The following is a 20,570-nucleotide window of genomic DNA, read 5'->3' as shown; positions in this document are numbered from 1 at the left end:
TTGCTGTGACATATTGTGCTTTTGTGTCAGTAAAAATAATGATAATAATAGTGATTTTTATTACCCGCCTCTCCTTACAGCTCGAGGAGAGCCACAACATAGTTAAAACAAAGTGATAAAACATAATAATAATAATAATAATAATAATACCATATGTGTATACACACACACATAGAGCTTTTCAGTAAACATTCCAGAATTATTATTATTATTATTATTTATCCACCTCTCCTTACAACATAGTTAAAATACACCCACCCAAAAAAGAACATATTAAAATATACACATTAAGGGGAAAAGGGAGACACAGTCAGTGGAGAGCTAGGTGAGAGAGCCCCTTACCCACCAATTCCCCCCAGCAAATACTTTTAATATCTAATTTTCCCACACACACATATACATACACATACACATACACACACACAGACCTGGGAGTGGTTTGGGCGGCGGCAGCTTGGGGTTGCTGCTGGGGGTGTGGACGCTGCAGATCTTGATGAAGCCGGCCATCAGCATGATCAGGGCGATGCCCATCAGCAGGACAGCCCACCAGTGTGCCTGGAAGCAGAGGGGACACAAGGCACCCACAAGCCGTCAAATGAAACCAAAACACTCTTGAGGCACAGGCCTTCCTTCCTTCCCAAACGGGGCCCCCTTCACTCAACGGAAGGGTCACCAGAAACGTTTACACAAATCTGTTAGCCACAATGGGCAGAACATGTTTCCGTTGAGCTTCCTACAAAGGAAAATCAGCCTCTTGCCAATGCAGATTTATTACACTTGTGTAACCAAATATGAAAATTCTCTATCCCTGGTTTGAAAATGTTACTCCTGTTGAATTGTGTGGCCCTAACTGGATGTCGTTGTTATGCCCCGTTCTGTTGTTTCAACCCCGCTGTTCTTTTTTTCTTTTTCTAATTTTTAAAAGAATTTTTATTGTGTAAAAGTGATATATGGAATGTAAAAGAATATAAAGGAAACACATCAAAAACGCAAAATATAAATGCATCTCCCTTCCGTACTCACCCACCCCACCACTCATGACTCCCCACACCACTCAATGTGAAACTAAGAACTCATTACAATCTACCCTTATCTTTATATCAATAACCTCCCTTTGCTGCTATTTTAAAGCCTACCTTTGTCTATAGATAGTCAAAGGCAAGCCTCCATTTCCTAACAAAGTCCTCATTATTTCCTCCTCTAATGCCATTGGGCAGCTTGGTCATTTGGATAGCGTCTAATCATTTTCCTCTCCAGTCCTTTATGAATAGCTCTTTTTCCCCCTTCCATGATTTTGGTATTATTAATCTTGCAGCTACAAAACTTTACTGACAAATTTCTATATCTTCTTTACTGATTTTTCCACTTAATAAACCTGGGAGTGCTTTGCAAGTCCAATGTTTGTAACTCAGGCACCCCGGCCTGTATATCAACCCCAGAGACATACCACGATCCACTCTGCAATGTTCTCGTAGAGCTCGGGGTTGAAGATGGCCTTCTTGAGTCTGGCCAGGGGCCCGTCGGCATCTACCAGGCGGCAGCGCATGAAGACGTCGCAGTAGCCCTTGAAGTCGTTGCACGGCGACCCCGGCTGCAGCGTGATGGTTTTGTGCTGGAAGAACTCTTTCCACACGTCCGAACCGGTGCTGGCGCACGTCTCTGGCCGCACTGCGCGCATCACAGGAAGGAAAGCAAGAAGACAAAAGGTTCACAATGTTTAAAATTTGGAAAGGCTGTCCAAAGGAAGAGGTAGCAAGGTTTTCTTTCTGTTGCCCTGGAGACTGGGACTCAATGGAGCATGGGTTCAAATCCCGGGAAAGAAAATTCCTGTTAGATCAGGACAGGGCCAACTTGAGCCCTCCCTCCAGTTGTTTTGGACTTGAACTTCCACAGTTCCTAACAGCCAGGCATGTAGCCGGGGAGGGGTTTGGGGGGCTTCAGCCCCCCCCCCCAAATTCTCATGGTGGTCCACGAGAAGGCCTTACTGGTACATTATTTAAACTGTTATGTTTATCCATATCATGATCTGATCACCATGCTCAATATATCCCATATGCATGGTGGCATTGGGGTAACGATACAAAAGGTTTGCTAGGCTAGACCCTCTTTCACTCAGACTCAGCCCCCCCCCCCCCCCGGAATCAAACTCAGCTCCCCCTGAATCAAAATCCTGGCTACGGGCCTACTAACAGCCTAACAACAATGAAAATTATCCATAGGTGGTATATAACACCGGTAAAACTGGGAAAAATGTACAAGAACAGAGAGAACACTCTCCTACTTTCCTTTGAGACATTTGTTCCCACACTTTTTTGTAATCCCTCCTTTTTTTCTTTTCTCTCTTCTTCTTTTTTCCCTACCTGTTTTACCTTACTACATAAACTAATAAAGAATTTTTTTAAAAAAACCAATGACAATAACAACAAATTGTGCTAAAGGGCATTCCTTTATGAAAATACTTTCATCCTGGTGGTTAGCTAGCCTAACATTCCTAAAGCTCTTGAATAATAATAATAATAATAATAATAATAATAATAATAATAATAAAGATGCCTTAAGTTTCCATAGGAAGAAAGGCATGGTTATGCAAGTAAAAATATTTTAATAATAATAATAATAATAATAACAACAATAACAATAATAATATAGCTGCTGTGTGTTCCCATGGGGAGAAAGGCAATACTGTATATTCTGGCATATAAGACTACTTTTTAACCCAAAAAAATCTCAAAAGTCAGGGGTCGTCTTATATGCGGGAGTGGTCTTATACAAAGGAGTGGCCTTATATACAGAAATTGTCTTATATGCTGGAGTAGCCTTATGCATGGGAGTTGTCTTATACGCGGGAGTAGTCTTATGCACCGGGAGTCGTCTTATAGAGTGGGTGCTGAAACTTCCAATCCGGATTGAAGAATCTGTGGTTACTGCATATTGGGGGGGGGGGGGGGGCAAAAATGGCAATGGCCGTGTCCCTGCCGTATGCAGCAACTGTATGAAAGCATTAAAGGCGACGAAGTAAAAGTATGGTAGAAAAACATCCATTCATCAGGATTCGTGGACTTAATGCAGTCCCAATGGTGAGGTGAAGGGGCGCCTCACTGGGAAGGTGTAAGTGAAGGGCGGAGCAAGCTGCATGCATCTGGGGTGCCCGGGGTATGGAAAAAAAGAGATAGAGTGGCTCTGGGTCCAGAAAAACACAACTCTTTTACCTGTCTGGCCCGCCCTTGTATCCTATTACCGTACCTCCTCGTCTGCCTCTCAGATCTCGCTCCTGAAGACGGCAGGTGCGCATGAGCAAGATCTGAGAGGCAGAGACGGAGGTACAGTAATAGGAAAATTACAATATTGAAATCAAATCTGATGCTTTTAAAAATGTATTTGGTGTGTGTTGGAAGAGGGGTAGTCTTATACGGTGAGTATATCCCAAACTCTATATTTTAACTGGAAAAGTTGGGGGTCGTCTTATACACCCAGTCGTTTTATACGCCGGTATATACGGTATATTACTACTACTACTAATAATAATAATATTAATAATAATATAGCTGCAATGAGTTCCCGTGAGGAGAATGGAAGAATGATAATGATGATGATGATGCCACCTTGAATTTCCATGGGAAGAAAGGTGGGATATAATATAAATATATAAATAAATAATATCTGATACTTTCGTATCGGATAATAATACTGATATGAAAGCATTTCTACTTGCCTAAGCGCGTTCCTCAGCTTCTGCTTTATGCTACTCATCTCCAACTGGAATGATAACGCTTAGACAGCTCAATAACCAAATGAATGGGCAATGTGGCGCACTCATTCACATGCTGGAGCTGAAAGATGTGCTCCCCTGTCTCCTTGTGGCTCGAAGGTTTTGCTAAGGAGGGAGAGAGGAACCCCTTGCACCCAAATCCAGACCGGCTTACTTTTCTTCATGCAGCAGACGTGGCAGAGCTCCTTGTCGTCCTTGGCGTCGGTGCTGGCGCAAGTGCACTCCTCCAGGAGATACTTCTCACAGATGGAGCCGGCGCATTGCTGAGGAGGAAGCACATGACCCTCAACCAAATACCTTTTGCTATAACTGTGGAATACTGCTGAAGGCATTCTGAACTTCCTGGTGGATCTCAAAGAAGCAGTGATATCACTATATACATACATTATAATAATGACAACAAGGTGCTGGGAACTGGGAGCATCTTAATGGCCTACTCAGGCAGTTTTGATGAGGAATTTTAAACTTCCACTCTTTGTCTAACTTTTGTGTATTTCAATATGTATGTTATGGAAATACATTTTAATATGTGTATTCCCCAAAGTGTTTTTAAATGATTGGGTGTTTTGACCTATCTGACCGCATCTCTGCCTATGAACCCACCAGGACTTTGAGATCTTCCGGGGAGGCCCTACTCTCGATCCCGCCTGCTTCTCAAGCACGGCTGGCGGGGACGAGAGATAGGGCCTTCTCGGTGGTGGCCCCTCAGCTGCGGAACGCCCTTCCCTCGGACATTAGGCTAGCACCATCCTTAATAGTATTCCATAAAAAAGTGAAGACCTGGCTGTTTAAGCAGGCGTTCGAATAATTAGTGCAATGACCGGTGATGGATATAGGAATGGAATAATGGTTGACGAATCTGGATTACGTTCTTGTGGATGAGACAATAGTGAAGTTATTGTAGTAATTGCTTATTAATTGTGTGATGTGCTGAGTTGTTAATTGTTTTTAATATTGTGGTATTGAATTTTTGCTATTCTTGTTGTTGTGAACCGCTGTGAGTCGCCCTCGGGCTGAGAACAGCAGTATATAAGTAAAATAAATAAATAAATAATGATGTGTTTCAGCAGGCTCAAATCTTTTTATTCAGACAGGGTTTTAAAGAAAAAGGTTTTTAAGATCATGCCAAGGGCTGTGGCGGGTTTGTATGTTTGTATGGATTTAATCTGGATTGTTTTTAATATTAATGATGATTAATATTGTTTAAATATTGTATATTTTAAATGGTACTGCAATGTTTTGAATGTTAGCTGCTTTGAGTCTCCTTATGGAGAGAAAAAACCTCGAGCTGAGAGGGGAGGCAAGTAAGAAAAAATAATAACAATAACAATAATAAAAATAATAATGAATGGTATTCTAGTTTTACTCTGATAGATGTTGTTCTGATTTGAAAAAAAATTCAAAGTCTCCCTGTTTCACAAAATAAAATAAAAGCCAATCTATAGGATGCCTAAATGCATCATCCTCAAAGGGTAACAAACTTTCTATTTGACCCCTTAATCCAGGCCTGTGCCAACTTCGGCCTCCCTCCAGGTGTTTTGGACTCCAATTTCCACAATTCCTAAAAGCCGGTAATAATATAATAATAATATAATAATAATATAATAATATTAAAAATATCAACAAATAATCTAATAAAATTATAATAAAATAATATAAAATAATAATATAAAATAATATCACAATAAATATTAAAAATTATATCATAACATTATAATAAAATAATATAATATCAAACAATAATAAAATAATATAAAATAATAACATAAAATAATATCATAATATCACAATAAATATTTAAAAATATATCATAATATTATAATAAAATAATATAATAATATAATATCAAACAATAATAAAATAAAATAATAATAAATATTAAAATTATATCATAATGTTACAAAAATAATATACTGAAAAATAAAATAGAAGAAATAATAATAATATTAAAAATAATATTGGCTGTTAGGAATTGTGAGAGTTGGAAGTTCAAAACACCTGGAGGGAGGGCTGAAGTTGGCCCATGCCTGCCTTAACCAAATAGAATAAGTCATTAATGCTCCATTCCACAACTTTCCTTTCTGAGAAGATGCCTACTTACCCCGTTGATGCAAACTTGTGTGTTCCTGTTGCAGTCGGTCAAGTTGGGCTTGGGCCTGGAGGTTGGGCAGAAGGAGGAGGTGCCATTGCAGCGCCCCTCTTCCGCGCATTCCGAGTCATTGCGGCATTTGGCCCCTGATCTCTTGAATTCGCATTCCTGGGTGCAGCAGGGGCCTTGGCTGGGGCTGCAGAAGGAAAGGGAGACACCGGTCAAGAGCCCCGCGTTACAAACAATCCACTTAACGCACAGTCAAAAACAATGGCGCCGAGACACCAGGAAGGGAGAGGAACACATCCCTCATAAGAGAAAGCTACTGGAAGAGTTACTATTATTATTATTATCTGGAGGAACAGGTGCTGGATAATTCTCTAGCCTTTAAATATACTATATCCAACTTCAGGCTACGTGGTGGAAGTGAGTGCTGATCATCTTACTAACTTTGGAGTATAAACATGAACAAATAGCAGACTTTTTATCTTCATACCAATCAGGAAGGGTTTTTATGGTTAGAAATAACGTTATGTTTTTATGATTTTATATAATTGTATTATTATTATTATTATTATTATTATTATTTACAGTATTTATATTCCGCCCTTCTCACACCTTGGGGGCCCTCAGGGCAGATCACAAGATCACAAAACATACATAGAATCACAGAGTTGGAAGAGACCTTGTGCATTTGGGATGGCATTTAATTTTGTTGTACAATGCACAATGACAATAACAGTATTCAATTGAGAGCTCAATGATTCAACCGTTTCCTCAACAAGCCAAATATTCAAAAACCCAATTCTCACAACAGAAAGCAAGTTGGAATCTTCTGAACAGGGGACCAGAACTCTAGGATTTTATGGCTCAATAATAATAATAATTATTATTATTATTATTATTATTAATCGGGTGGCCATCTGTTGGGAGGGATTAGATGGTGCCCTCCTGCCTGGCAGAAAAAAGGTGGTTGGACTGAAGGGCCCTTGGGGTTGCTTTCCAACTCTAGGATTCCATGGTTCTATTATTATGATTAAGCAGGGGCTGGATGGCCATCTGTTGGGAGGGGTCAGATTGTTTCTTCCTTCCTTTTGGAAGAAAGGAGTTGGAATGGATGGCTTTTGAGGGTCCCTTCCAACTCTAGGATTCTATGGTTCGATTCTTATTCTTATTAAGCATGGGCTGGATGACCATCAGTTGGGAGGGCTTTGATTGTGTTTTTCCTGTTTGGCAAAAGGGGGTGGGACTTGAAACTACCTTGAATATTTTCCAAGCCTATGAATCTATTATTATTGTTGTTGTTGTTATTATTATTATCATTAAGCATGGGCTGGATGGCCATCTGTTGGGAAGGATTAGATGGTGTCTTCTTGCTTGGCAGAAGGGGGTTGGACTGGATGACCTCTGGGGTCTCTTCCAAGCCTATGATTCCATTATTATTTTACTGACACAAAACACTGTATGTCACAGCAAATGAGATTTATATGCTGATTTCGTACCACAAAATTACAAGTCGAACACTTCCCAAGTGTCTAGGACTGTGTAATTATTATTATTATTATTATTATTATTATTATTATTACTACTACTATTATTATTATGCAGGAGATGGCTATCCGGGAGGGCTTTGATAGTGTTTTTCCTGCATGAAGGCAGAAGTGGGGTGGGACTGGATGGCCCTTAGGGAGACTCTTTGAAGCCTATGATTCTATAATAATTATTATTACCATTACATTTATTTATTTTTTTGTTGTGTCAGGAGCGACTTGAGAAACTGCACGTCGCTTCTGGTGTGAGAGAATTGGCCGTCTGCAAGGACGTTGCCCAGGGGATGCCCGGATGATTTGATGTTTTTATCATCCTTGTGGGAGGCTTCTCTCATGTCCCCACATGAAGAGCTGAAGCTGATAGAGGGAGCTCATCTGCCTCTCCCCGGATTTGAATCTGTGACCTGTCGGTCTTCAGTCCTGCCGGCACAGGGGTTTAACCCACTGTGGCACTGGGGGCTCCTTACATTACAATAATAATTATTATTATTAAAGATTACAATAATAATAATTATTAAACATGGGCTGGATGGCCATCAGTCGGGGGAGGATTTGATTGTGCTCATTCTGACTGGCAGGAGTTTGGACTGTGCTCTTGGGGTCTCTTCCAAGTCTATGATTCTATAATAATTATTATAATTGCTATTATTAATTATTATTAAGCAGGGGGTGGATGGCCATCTGTCAGGAAGGCCCTGATTGTGCTTTTCCTGCCTGAAAGCAGAAGGGGTGGGACTGGGTGGCCCTTGGGGGTCCCTTCCAAGTCAATAATTCTATGATGATGAGCTCAACTCTGGACCTTTAGAGACTGACATGGAGAGCATTACTAAGAGCCCCCTTGCTTATTCAAAGTCGCTCCCTTTGATGGGCAGCCAAAGCGGCACCATTATCACCACATTGGCACCTGCACTTCTTCCCAGGCCGGAGCTTGCACCGCTTGTCCTCCGGCTGGTTGGCATCGAAGCAGCAGTCGTCTTTGCACTGGTCGCTGTAGCCGCAGTCGCACTGCTCCCCGTCTTCCACCAGCCCGTTCCCGCAGATGGGCTGCCCCGATTCTGGAAAACATCGCCACATGTGTGAAGGCATGCACACAGAGGAGCTGAGCTGGAATCAACAAGCAAATCCTTCCCAGCGAACGGTTCAGTTGTGGGTGTTTCCAGAACATGCCCCGTGTCATTCCCTCCAAAAGTGCCTGAAGGCAGGAGGCTTTCGGTGCCTTTTTAACTCGCTTCCTTCTTTCACTTCTGTCCCTGCTTTTTCCTGGTATGGGATGCTCGAGGCAGCTGGCACTTCCTACGCTATTATGTTGTGAAGCCTGAATGGCTAACAAATGAACAAATGCCTGAGAAACCCAAACAGGCAGCATCTCAGAACACTTTAAGACAGGCATGTTAGGAATTGTGGGAGTTGGGAGTCCAAAACTCCTGGGGAGCCAAAGTCTGCCCTGCTTTAAGCAAAGAGCACTCCTTTCTTTGGAGAACTTTCTGGCTTTCTGGCTTTTGCACATGGCACTAATACTGCGTCATCAAACTTTCTAGAATATTCTAGAATCTTCCATAGAGTAAGTCGCAACATGCATTTTTTTCAACCATACGTGATCACGTGAATGCTTATATCATAAAAACTAGAGCCAATATACATTTTTAAATGCCATTTTCGTTTTCAGCACCCCAAAATCATAAAAGAACAACTATTTTCAGGCCCGCAACTTTTTCTCCATTGAACAGTGATCTGGCATTTGAATGTTGGGAGTCCCAGGCCTGACTGGACGCCCATTATTACAACCTGTTGGAAATTAAAACCTTCTTCAAGCCTCCTCTAGTAATTTGTTGGTATATAATCCTGTTGTTTACTTGTTGTTTGCATGTTCTTGGTCTGCAGCTTTCTTTCCTTGCTCTATATGTCCTGAGAAGTTGTGGGAGGGGCTGCAGACCACATGATTAGGCTCTGCGACTGCTCAGACCTCAGACTCCATTAGCCTTTGGGATTGCTCAGAATAACACTTGACTGCTATTGATAGAGGAGAGATGCCCTGCACACAGAGAAACTATCTCAAACACATCTGTAACTGCACTGATAACTTGTGTACCTGTGTATGCTGAACACATGAAGTTATGAGTAAACCAAACATGTTATTTTCACCAAAGACTACTTCATTTTGTCTCTTGAGTGCATGATATAAAACTAGTTGTTTTATGGGAGAGTAGATATATTTTTGGGCACTGAAAAATACGTCTCAAGCACTGCTATTTTGTGTATTGGCATATTCTCTGTTTCCTAACAGATCAGAGACAACAGGTTATCAGTCTAACAACTGAAGCCAAATAGCCTTTCATAATTAAATCTGGTTGTAAACCACTCGAGAAGATTCTACTCAATCGGGTTTTTGGGTCTTCTCTGAAAAGTCATGCCTTTCTAAAAGGTTATGATACGAGTGTCATTTTCCCAAACATCTGATTCCCTTCATCTCAAAGGAACCCCCTGAAGGCAAACGTACCCACAAAACAATTATTCCTCTTCTTCTCCAGGACTTGGCTGATGTTTCTGATGCTACAGTTGGAGAACTTGTTGTTGTTCAGCTTGTCCCCGGACGTGGCTCTGGCGTACATTATGTAGTTGCCGTTCTCCTTTTGGCCCAAGTTCTTAGACTCCCCCGGTGTGCATTCGGTCCCAGAATCGTGCTAAGACAGAGATGAAGAATGGGAATGTTTAGCCTTATCCACACAAAATAAATCATTTTAAATTATTATTATTATTCACACAAAAGCACAGTATGTCACAGCAAACGAGATCTATATGCTGGATTTCGTATCACAAAATCACAAGGCGAACACTTCCCAAGCATCTAGGACTGTGTGATGTATTTTCGAATGATGCGCACAGATCCAAGTCAGGTGGCCTTTTGCAGTTGACAGATCATGATTTTGTCAATGTTTATTGTTTCCAAATGCCGGCTGAGATCTTTTGGCACGGCACCCAGTGCGCCGATGACCACTGGGACCATCTGTACTGGTTTATGCCAGAGCCTTTGCAGTTTGATTTTGAGGTCTTGATAACAGCTGAATTTTTTCTGTTGTTTTTCCTCAATGCGACTGTCACCCGGTATGGCGACATCAATAATCCAGACTTTTTTCTTTTCCACCATTGTGATGTCTGGTGTATTGTGTTCCAAATTATTATTATTTCTCCCCCTCCCTAAAAATAGAAACTCAAAGATTACACTAAAACAAGTATAATACAATGTAAAGCCTAAAAATAGACAAACATTAAAATAAAATTATTGTTAAGCAGGATGTGCTACTGCATGATGATGTCCCTCCCACAGAAGACAAAGTTTTTGCCATTTAATAAATTTTCCCATGTTATGATAGAACCAATCAGGAAAAGACATTCGGAACCAGGAACAAAGATAATGTGAATCGTGTTGTTGTTGTTGTTGTTGTTATTATTATTATTATTATTAGAGATACATTTGGTGTGTAGCTTTCATGGAAGTATGTGTATTTGTGGTGTTTTTGTAGGGTTGTATATTTTAATTCAGTGGTCCTCAAACTAAGGCCCAAAGGCCGGATACGGCCCTCCAAGGTCATATACCCAGCCCTCACTCAGGGTCAACCTAAGTCTGAATTGACTTGAAAGCACACAACAACAACAACAACAACAACAACAATCTTATCTCATCAGCCAAAAGCATCCCACTGAAATACTAATAACTTTATATTTGTTAAAATTGTATTGTTTTAAAGTGTTTTTTGCACTACAAATAAGATATGTGCAGTGTGTATAGGAATTCATTCATGCTTTTTTCAAATTATAATCCAGCCCTCCAACAGTTTGAGGGACTGTGACCTGGCCCTCTGTTTAAAAAGTTTGAGGACCGTTGTTTTAATTGTTCTGTAACACACCTTAAGCCATGGAGAGGTGAGTAAGAATTATTATTATTATTATTATTATTATTATTATGAAGAGGAGGAGGAGGAGGATTCTGGGTTTCCATCTGTCAGGAGGGCTTCGACTGTGCTTTTCCTGTCTGGCAGAAAGAAAGGGGTTGGACTGGATGGCCCCCAGGGGCCTCTTCCACCTTTATGATTCTAAACCAACATGCTCCCTCCTGTCATGCAGGAAGCAAAGCCTTCAGTCAATAATATCCTTTCAAAGATGAGATTAAAGCATTTGCCTTGTTGTTCAATGCCTTCGACTGCACCACGAATGAGCCCAGGGGAGAGTGTTGACCCAAGTCGCAACATTCTCAATCCACTCCAGAATCACAGCATCCACACTCACCGGAGAGCCGAAATTATGGCCCACTTCATGCGCAAAGGTGATGTGGGAGACCTTGGGGGGAACGTGGGAGCCGTAGTTCTGGACAGTGATGATGCCGGTGTTCAAGGACTTCTTCTTGCCATCTGAGTAGAGCTTGCTCTTTTCGCAGATGCCGCCGGAGCTCCCTGAAAGGAAATGGAAGATGTAAGCAGCTCTGAGTCTCTTTTCGAGAGAAAAAGCAGGGTATAAATAATAATAATAATAACATAAATAATATAATTAATGAAGTAGGTTAAACTGCTGAGCTGTTGACCTTGCTGACCGAAAGGTCGGCGGTTCAAATCCGGAGAGCAGAGTGAGCTCTTGCTGTTAGCCCCGGCTTCTACCAACCAAACAGTTTGAAAACATGCAAATGTGAGTAAAGAAAGGAGATTCCATCTGAACATTGGGAAGAACTTCCTGACTGTGTGAGCCATTCAGCAGTGGAACTCTCTACCCCGGAGTGTGGTGGAGGCTGCTTCTTTGGAAGCTTTTAAACTGAGGCTGGATGACCATCTGTCAGGGGTGCTTTGAATGCAATTTTCCTGCTTCTTGGCAGGGGGTTGGACTGGAGGTCTCTCCAACTCTATGATTTTATTATTCTAAATCAATAGGTACTGCTTCTGAAGGAAGGTAATGGCGCTCTATGCAGTCATGCAGGCCACATGACCTTGGAGGTATCTACGGACAACGCCAGCTCTTTAGCCTAGAAATAGAGATGAGCATCAACCCTCAGAGTCAGACATGACTAGATTTAATGTCAAAGGGAAAACTTTTACCTTTACTTTTACTCAATATACAATAATAATAATATTAACATCAATAATAATAAAATATGAAAGCTTTAAGTAATATAATATAAGTAATAAAAGAAGAAGTCATCTCCTGTGTGAGAAATAAAGTGGGGTAAAAATAAATATAATAATAATGATGATGATGATGATGATGATGATGATAATAATAATAATAATAATAATAATAACCCACTATGTCATACAATTTTTATTCCTTGGTTATCAATGTCATTTCTTAATTAATTCTATCATAAAAACATGGGAAAAGTTTATTAAACTGCAAAAACTTTGTTTCAGTAGGAGGGACATTTTGCTCTAGTTTTTCATTGTATCTCTCATCATTGACTATCAAGCAAAAAGTAGGTGCTAGAAATAACATCGTACGAAAGGTGACTGGCACAACCTGGGGATCACAACCAGACACAATAAAGACATCTGCCCTTGAGCTTGGCTACTCTACTGCTGAGTACACATGTCCAGTGGGGAATACATCTCACTACGTTAAAACAGTAGATGTGGCCCTTAATGAGACATGCAGGACTTCTGCACCCAAAACGCTGGAGAAATTATACTGCTTAGCCAGTGTTGCACCACCTGATATCCGTCAGGAAGTATCAGCCTGTAATGAAAGGATGAAAGATAGCCGCAGGAACACTTCAGCAAGCGAGAGTCCAAAAGTGGCAGGCTAAAACCCAGAACCTCAATCAGTGGCTGAGACCGGATGAGAAACTCCCTCATGGGTACACGGAAAATGAGTGACCTGGAAGGCGCAGAACACACTATGCTCTGGCACCACGAGATGTAGAGTCAATCTTAAGAAATAGGGCCACAAACTGGAGTCAACAACATGCACATGTGGAGAAGAGCAAACCACAGACCACTTACTACAATGCAGCCCAAGCCCTGCCACATGCACAATGGAGGACCTTCCTACAGCGACACTAGAGGCACTCGAAGTAGCAAGCTTCTGGTAAAAGGAAATTTAGCATCATGACAAGTTTTAACTTTGTGGTTTTTCATACATTATAACTGTATACTCAATTTGCTTCTGGCACGATAATAAATCTATATAAATAAAAATGTAATGTTCGTTTGTGGGATTAACAGAACTCAAAAACCACCGGACGAATTGACACCAAATTTGGACACAAGGCACCTAACAACTCAATGTATGTCCTTCACTCAAAAAAAAAAATGATTTTGTCATTTGAGAGTTGTAGTTGCTGGGATTTATAGTTCACCTACAATCAAAGAGCATTCTGAACACCACCAATGTTGGAACTGAACCAAACTTGGCACACAGTTCTCCCATGACCAACAGAAAATACGGGAAGGATTTGGTGGGCAGTGTCCTTTGGTTTTGGAGTTGCAGTTCACCTACATCCAGAAATCACTGTGGACTCAAACAATGATGGACCTGGACCAAACTCTATACGAATACTCAATTATGTCCAAATGTGAACACTGCTGGGGTTCGGGAAAAATAGAATCTTGACATTTGGGAGTTGGAGTTGCTGGGATTTATAGTTCACCTACAATCACAGAGCATTCTGAACTACACCAACGATAGAATTGGGCCAAACCTCCCACACAGAACCCCCATGTGGGCCACAACAACGCGTGGCAGGGGACGGCTAGTAAATAAATATATAATCCAATTTAACGTAATTTGTGGCAGCCACAAAAGTGAAGTTTCTGGCGTAAACTCCTTTAAAAGTCAGATTTGCACCATTAAACAGGAGATAACACTTCCAAACCAGGAACTTAAAAAAAATTGATACAGTAGTAGTAGTAGTTGTAGTAATAATCAAATTCAAAATCCAAGAAGGATATGGTTCAAGGACTGTCTTCTGACCCCCGAGTCTGCCTGTGGCTCTTAAAGGGCCGCCCTTCACCCAAGTGCCTCCAAAATAGCAGAACACTTTGCCTCCCCAAAGTGCTTAGCCTCAGAATATCTGCTTATCTCAGCAAGCCGAGTGACTCATGCCTTCGGAGGATATTTACAGACATACTGTATGTACTTTGGGAAGTTTGGGCTGAAACCGCAGAGACAAAAATATCAGTTCAAGACAAGGGCCGCCCACAGCGAGGGACCACAGGGCTCTAAAAGCAGTGCTTTTGAGGCTGAGAGGGACGTGACCTGCAGAATAAGGGAGGTTGGGCTACCTAATAATAGAAGCAGCACAACTTTATTTCAGAACTGCTTCTGAGTACATATCTCTATCTATCTATCTATCTATCTATCTATCTATCTATCTATCTATCGATTTATCTATCCCTGAACTCCAGCTAGCAGCAGTGGAAACAAAAGTCTCTATCAATACTTCAACAACAATAATAGTAACAAGTGTTTATTTTTAATGCTATTAATATTCAATGCTGGGTTGTTGTAGGTTTTTTCAGGGTATATGGCCATGTTCTAGAGGCTTTCTCTCCTGACGTTTTGCCTGCATCTATTGCAACCCCCCCCCCCCCCCCCCCCCAGCTACAGGTCTGCTCACATTTGTATGCTTTAGTTCCTGCTTTTGCTAGGTTGGCAAAAGCTGGAACTAACAATGGGAGCTCACCCCACTCTTCCGATCAGCGAGCTCTGCAACCAACCTTCCAATCAGCAAGCTCTGCAACTTAGCAATTTAACCTGCTGGGCCCCTGTGGCCTCTGTAACCAATATTATTATTATAAAACCCAGTACTGGAGCATGTGGGTTTAGTTCTTTCTCTGAAAGTGCCTAAAGGAGCCTGTCTCACTAGAAATGGAATAGGTTTTAAACAGTACTTATGACATGAGCGGCTTGTCGGAGGCCTCTCTATCTCTCCCTCCCACAATGTCTCCTGGAGCGAAATGCGCAAAGGGAGGGCACTTACCCGAAGGGGCCCCCACCCAGGCCAAGCCTAGGACCCCGTCGTCAAAGTCCCGGTCCGTGAAGACGTAGGCCAAGCAGTAGTCATCGTGGTTCTGCTCCGAGTTGAGCTCCAGAAACTTCTCCACCCCGATGTTGGCGAAGCGGAAGGGGTTGGAAGGGTCCTTGTCGTCCTGGGTCGTGTTGATCTGGAAGAACAAGGTCGGGCATTGTCAGGCAAACAGAAAAGAATGCAGTAGCTTTATTGTAACTCTACATTGTACAACAAAATTAAATGCCTTCCCCAGCACATGCCACAAAACAACACACCCATTACCACCACCACACAGCCCCCAAAGCCACACCATTGTGAAGCCATGGAGATCAATATAGTTACAGCTCTAGGATAAAAGCTGCCTCTCAGTCTGTTTGTCCTTGCCTTTGTCACCCTGTACCGTCTGCCAGGCAGCAAAAATAAGACATTGAAAGGGAGGCCTTCCTTCCTTCTCAGAGCTGGAGAAGGGAGAAAGTAGGCAGGCAGTGGTCCCAATGACACTCAAGCAACACCCAGTATATACACAAATACATAGAGTAGAATATAATAGCTTTATTGTCATTGTACTATTGCACAACAAAATTAAATGCCTTCCCTAGCACACACCACAAAACACCACACCCATCCCTCCACGGCCCAAACACCACCAGAACCACCATAGAATCCCCAATGCCACATTTATTTAATTTATTTATTCATGGCCCTTTTACCCTGTTCTAGCCCCAGTCCCCAGACCTTTAGCCTGATTTTGGCTATGCTCTTTATTTTTTTCCCATCCCCCTGTCATTTTTGGAGTACTTGTCCTGCCCAGTACTTCTCATAGTCCATCAATTAGGCCCTGAGAAGGTTGTCCCAGGCCCTACTATAGTCATGGCTAGGATTGACTTCTCCTTTCCCTCCATCTCCCTATTGTTCTGCACTATCCTGGGCATTGCCCCCATAGACGATTTAGGCCTATGTATTGTCGAAGGCTTTCATGGCCGGAATCACTGGGTTGTTGTAGGTTTTTTCGGGCTATGTGGCCATGTTCTAGAGGCATTCTCTCCTGATGTTTCGCCTGCATCTATGGCAAGCATCCTCAGAGGTAGTGAGGTCTGTTGGAAGTAGGAAAATGGGTTTATATATCTGTGGCATGACCAGGGTGGGACCTGGTCATTCCACAGATATGCTGGACCACTCTAACAACCACCATGCCAGACTACACAGAGAAGCCACTGAAATCCACAAGCCTGTGGACAATTTCAACAGAAAGGAGGAAGCCATGAAAATGAACAAAATCTGGCTACCAGTATTTAAAAAAACCTCTAAAATTGCAACAGTAAAACAACAAAGAAGAAACAATTAGGCACATCTAATCACCTCTCAACAAAAGATTGCCCCGGACACTGCCAGGCAATCAAATGCTAATCAAGGTGGTCAGTTGAAACATTCACATCTAGCTCCAACAGACAAGAGTCCTTTGTCCACCCTGGTTACTCCACAGATATATAAACCCACTTTCCTAGTTCCAACAGACCTCACTACCTCTGAGGATGCTTGCCACAGATGCAGGAGAAACGTCAGGAGAGAATGCCTCTAGAACATGGCCATATAGCTCGAAAAAACCTACAACAACCCAGATTTAGGCCTACTTTGACTATCTCGGCCCTTAGTAATTAATTCCAGATTATGGAATAGTGCTTGAACTTGGTTTAATTCTGCATTCGTTTTGCATGCATAATTTTGTTTTTTGTTTGAATACTCTGTATATTCTTTTATGGCTTTGCATGTATGGAAATCACCCTGAGTCCCCGAGGGGAGATAGGGCAGTATATAAATAAAATTATTATTATTATTATTATTATTATTATTATCTCAACCCTGGAGGGGACTCAGAGCGGCTTCCAAATTGGGAATATTCAATGCTGCATTAAACACAAATACATACAAATACAAAATACAATATGCATTAAAATAATAAAAACAATAGCAAACAAATACATTAAATAAGCTGTTAAACATTGCACGTAGACCCGAAATCATAATCCGGAAACCGTTCCAATGACATTCCCTTGCCCTGTACTACACTCCAAACACGGTTCCATAGCCAGGTTTGAACTTTCTAAAGGACAGGATGGAGCCATATCAACATGAAGTGAAGCCACAGCCACAGCTCTAGGATAAAAGTTGACTCTCAGTCTGTTTGTCCTTGCCTTTGTCACCCTGTACTGCCTGCCAGATGGCAATAATTCACAAAAAGAGTATGCCGGGTGAGATGGATCCTTAAGACTGCTCTGAGCTTTCTTGAGGCTGTGAGACTTACTGTATATATTTGAGTATAAGCCTAGTTTTTCAGCCCTTTTTTTTAGGCTGAAAAAGTCCCCCTCGGCTTATACTCGAGTCAAGGTTATTTATTATTTTACTTTATTATTATTATTATTATTATTATTATCATTTAGAATGATTTTATTCTATTCTATTTATTATTATTATACATTTATTATTTTACTATATAATTGTTGTTACTGCTACATTCATTATTTTACTCTTTTTATTATTATTGTTGTTATTACATTCATTATGTTGCTCTCTATTATTATGGGAAGGATACGTAAGCACATTTACATTGAAGAAGGTAAATAATCATTTAATCAGAGTTGGACAGTCTTATCTTAAATTACCATTTTTGTAAATATTCAAAAATATATAACCTACTGATTCCTCAATTAATGTAATTTAATTGGTATCTATTTTTATTTTGCAATTTACCCGTAGCTGCTGCATTTCCCACCCTCGGCTTATACTCGAGTCAATCCATTTTCTCCGTTTTTTGTGGTAAAATTAGGTGCCTCGCCTTATATCCGGGTTGGCTTATACTCAAGTATATACGGTACAAAGTTTTTTCGAAGAAGGAGAAAGAGTGCAATCGATGATTCTGTGTGCAAAAGGGTTGACCCCTTTGGGGTGCCTTCCTATTTGCAGCCACTGTGCAATTACCAAACCATGCGCCGTTGCAGTAGGTCAGGACGCTCTCTATAGCACAGCAGTAGAAAGGTTTTCAAATGACAGCCTTTAAAGGGAGATTCGCACATGGATCCTAAGCGTCGCTCTGGCGACTCACTCACAAACCAACTCATCGATCCCTTGGAAAGAGGCGATGTGAGGACGCCACAGGTTGAGACATGCAAACGGGAGTCATTCAGAGGCAGCGAGACAAGTGGAAACACTCAAGCGGAGGCATGGCAGGTGAGATGCTTACTTTAAAAGGGTGGGCCCAACTGAAACAGAGTACTTACCCTGATTCTTTTCACCATAAAACTGATGTTTCGGATTCCTGAGAAATCGGTCGACTGGTAGATGGTGTCAATAGCTTTGACGTGGCTGGAGATCTAAAGGAGAAGAAAGCAAACACAACCGTTGTTTATACAACACTCTCTGGGCACAAGATACCCTATTTCCTTATCTATAGACCAAAGGAAGAACTTTCTGGGCATTCATAGCTGTCATTATGGCACTTTGGCACAAACTCTCCTTTTGTGAAGATTCCTTTCAAAGGAGGTTGACTTCTCTCCCACTCCATTACCACAGACAATGAGTACTAGACCACACCTGGAATATTTTGTCCAATTCTGGGCACCACAATTGAAGAGTGATATTGACAAGCTGGAATGTGTCCAGAGGAGAGTGACTAAAATGATCAAGGGCCTGGAGAACAAGCCCTATGAAGAGAGTGACTAAAATGATCAAGGGCCTGGAGAACAAGCCCTATGAAGAGCGGCTTAAAGAGCTGGGCATGTTTAGGCTGAAGAAGAGAAGGCTGAGAGGATACATGATCGCCATGTATAAATATGTGAATAGGAAGCCACAGGGAGGAGGGAGCAAGCTTGTTTTCTGCTTCCCTGGAGACTAGGACGCGAAACAATAGCTTCAAACTACAAGAAAGGAGATTCCATCTGAACATTAGACCCGTCGCAAACTAGCCTCCTGCAGGAGCAAACTGTGCCAGCACGTCCATGACGTCATGAGACTCCGCCTCTTTCTCCGCCTCTTTCTCTGTGCCAGAGTGGTTTTTCCTTTGCTAGGGCAGCATTGCCAGCGTACTCTCGTTATTGACAGAATTCAACAACGAGAGTATGCTGGCAATGCTGCCCTAGCAAAAGAAAAACCACTCTGGCACGGAGAAAGAGGCAGAGAAAGGGGCGGAGAGAGAGGCACAGTCTCATGACGTCATGGACGTGCTGGCACAGTTTGCTCCCGCAGGAGGCTAGTTTGCGGTGGCTCTTAGGAAGAACTTCCTGACTGTGAGAGCCGTTCAGCAGTGGAACTCTCTGCCCTGGAGTGTGGTGGAGGCTCCTTCTTTGGAGGCTTTTAAACAGAGGCTGGATGGCCATCTGTCAGGGGTGCTTTGAATGCAATATTCCTGCTTCTTGGCAGGGTTTGGACTGGATGGTTCATGAGGTCTCCTCCAACTCTATGATTCTATGATTCTACTATCAGCTTCAGAACCCCTAGAAATGCATATTATATAATACTTTATTTGAAGCCTGCCTTATCTCCCTGAGGCGACTCAGGGCGGCTTCCAACATAATAAAGGCAAGCATGCAATGCCTGTATAAAACAGAAGCAAAAATATAAACAACAAACAAGAAAATACATTACACAAGTTAAAACAAGGAATTTAAATAATAACAATTAAATAATCAACATTTAAACCATTAAAGTATTAGGAAAACAATGCCTACTCTGCAACCAATCAGTAATGGGAAGCAGAACATGACATGTTCACACACCAGGCTCCTTGCTGGAGAGAAAAGAGGGCTTTAACTAAACATAATATGTCAGCAAGAGCCACACTCCACAGGATTTTATTTATTTACTAGCCGTCCCCTGCCACGTGTTGCTGTGGCCCACATGGGGGTTCTGTGTGGGAGGTTTAGCCCAATTCTATAGTTGGTGGGATTCAGAATGCTCTGTGATTGTAGGTGAACTATAAATCCCAGCAACTACAACTCCCAAATGTCAAGATTCTATTTTCTCCAAACTCCACCAGTGTTCACATTTGGGCATATTGAGTATTCATGTAGAGTTTGGTCCAGATCCATCATTGTTTGAGTCCACAGTGATCTCTGGATGTAGGTGAACTATAACTCCAAAACCAAAGGACACTGCCCACCAAACCCTTCTAGTATTTTC

The 20,570-nt window shown here is 41.7% G+C and overlaps 1 protein-coding gene across 1 annotated transcript in view; it reads right to left on the bottom strand.

Moving 5' to 3' along the window:
* ADAM10 (ADAM metallopeptidase domain 10) overlaps positions 1 to 20,570 on the bottom strand; it is a 57,821-nt gene that overhangs the window by 3,955 nt on the left and 33,296 nt on the right. Inside the window, exons 7-15 of the mRNA XM_060755693.2 lie at positions 18,674 to 18,766; positions 15,369 to 15,552; positions 11,693 to 11,856; positions 9,906 to 10,089; positions 8,313 to 8,463; positions 5,871 to 6,054; positions 3,924 to 4,032; positions 1,448 to 1,668; positions 429 to 555 (exon numbers count right to left, since the gene is read on the bottom strand). Coding sequence (XP_060611676.2) covers positions 429 to 555; positions 1,448 to 1,668; positions 3,924 to 4,032; positions 5,871 to 6,054; positions 8,313 to 8,463; positions 9,906 to 10,089; positions 11,693 to 11,856; positions 15,369 to 15,552; positions 18,674 to 18,766 — 1,417 coding nt within the window. The remainder of the gene's footprint in view (positions 1 to 428; positions 556 to 1,447; positions 1,669 to 3,923; positions 4,033 to 5,870; positions 6,055 to 8,312; positions 8,464 to 9,905; positions 10,090 to 11,692; positions 11,857 to 15,368; positions 15,553 to 18,673; positions 18,767 to 20,570) is intronic.

The sequence above is a fragment of the Anolis sagrei genome, chromosome 9 (assembly GCF_037176765.1).
Source record: "Anolis sagrei isolate rAnoSag1 chromosome 9, rAnoSag1.mat, whole genome shotgun sequence".
Taxonomy (NCBI): domain Eukaryota; kingdom Metazoa; phylum Chordata; class Lepidosauria; order Squamata; family Dactyloidae; genus Anolis; species Anolis sagrei.
The sequence above is the reverse complement of the archived record's forward strand: the minus strand, read 5'-3'. Positions and strand labels throughout refer to the sequence as shown.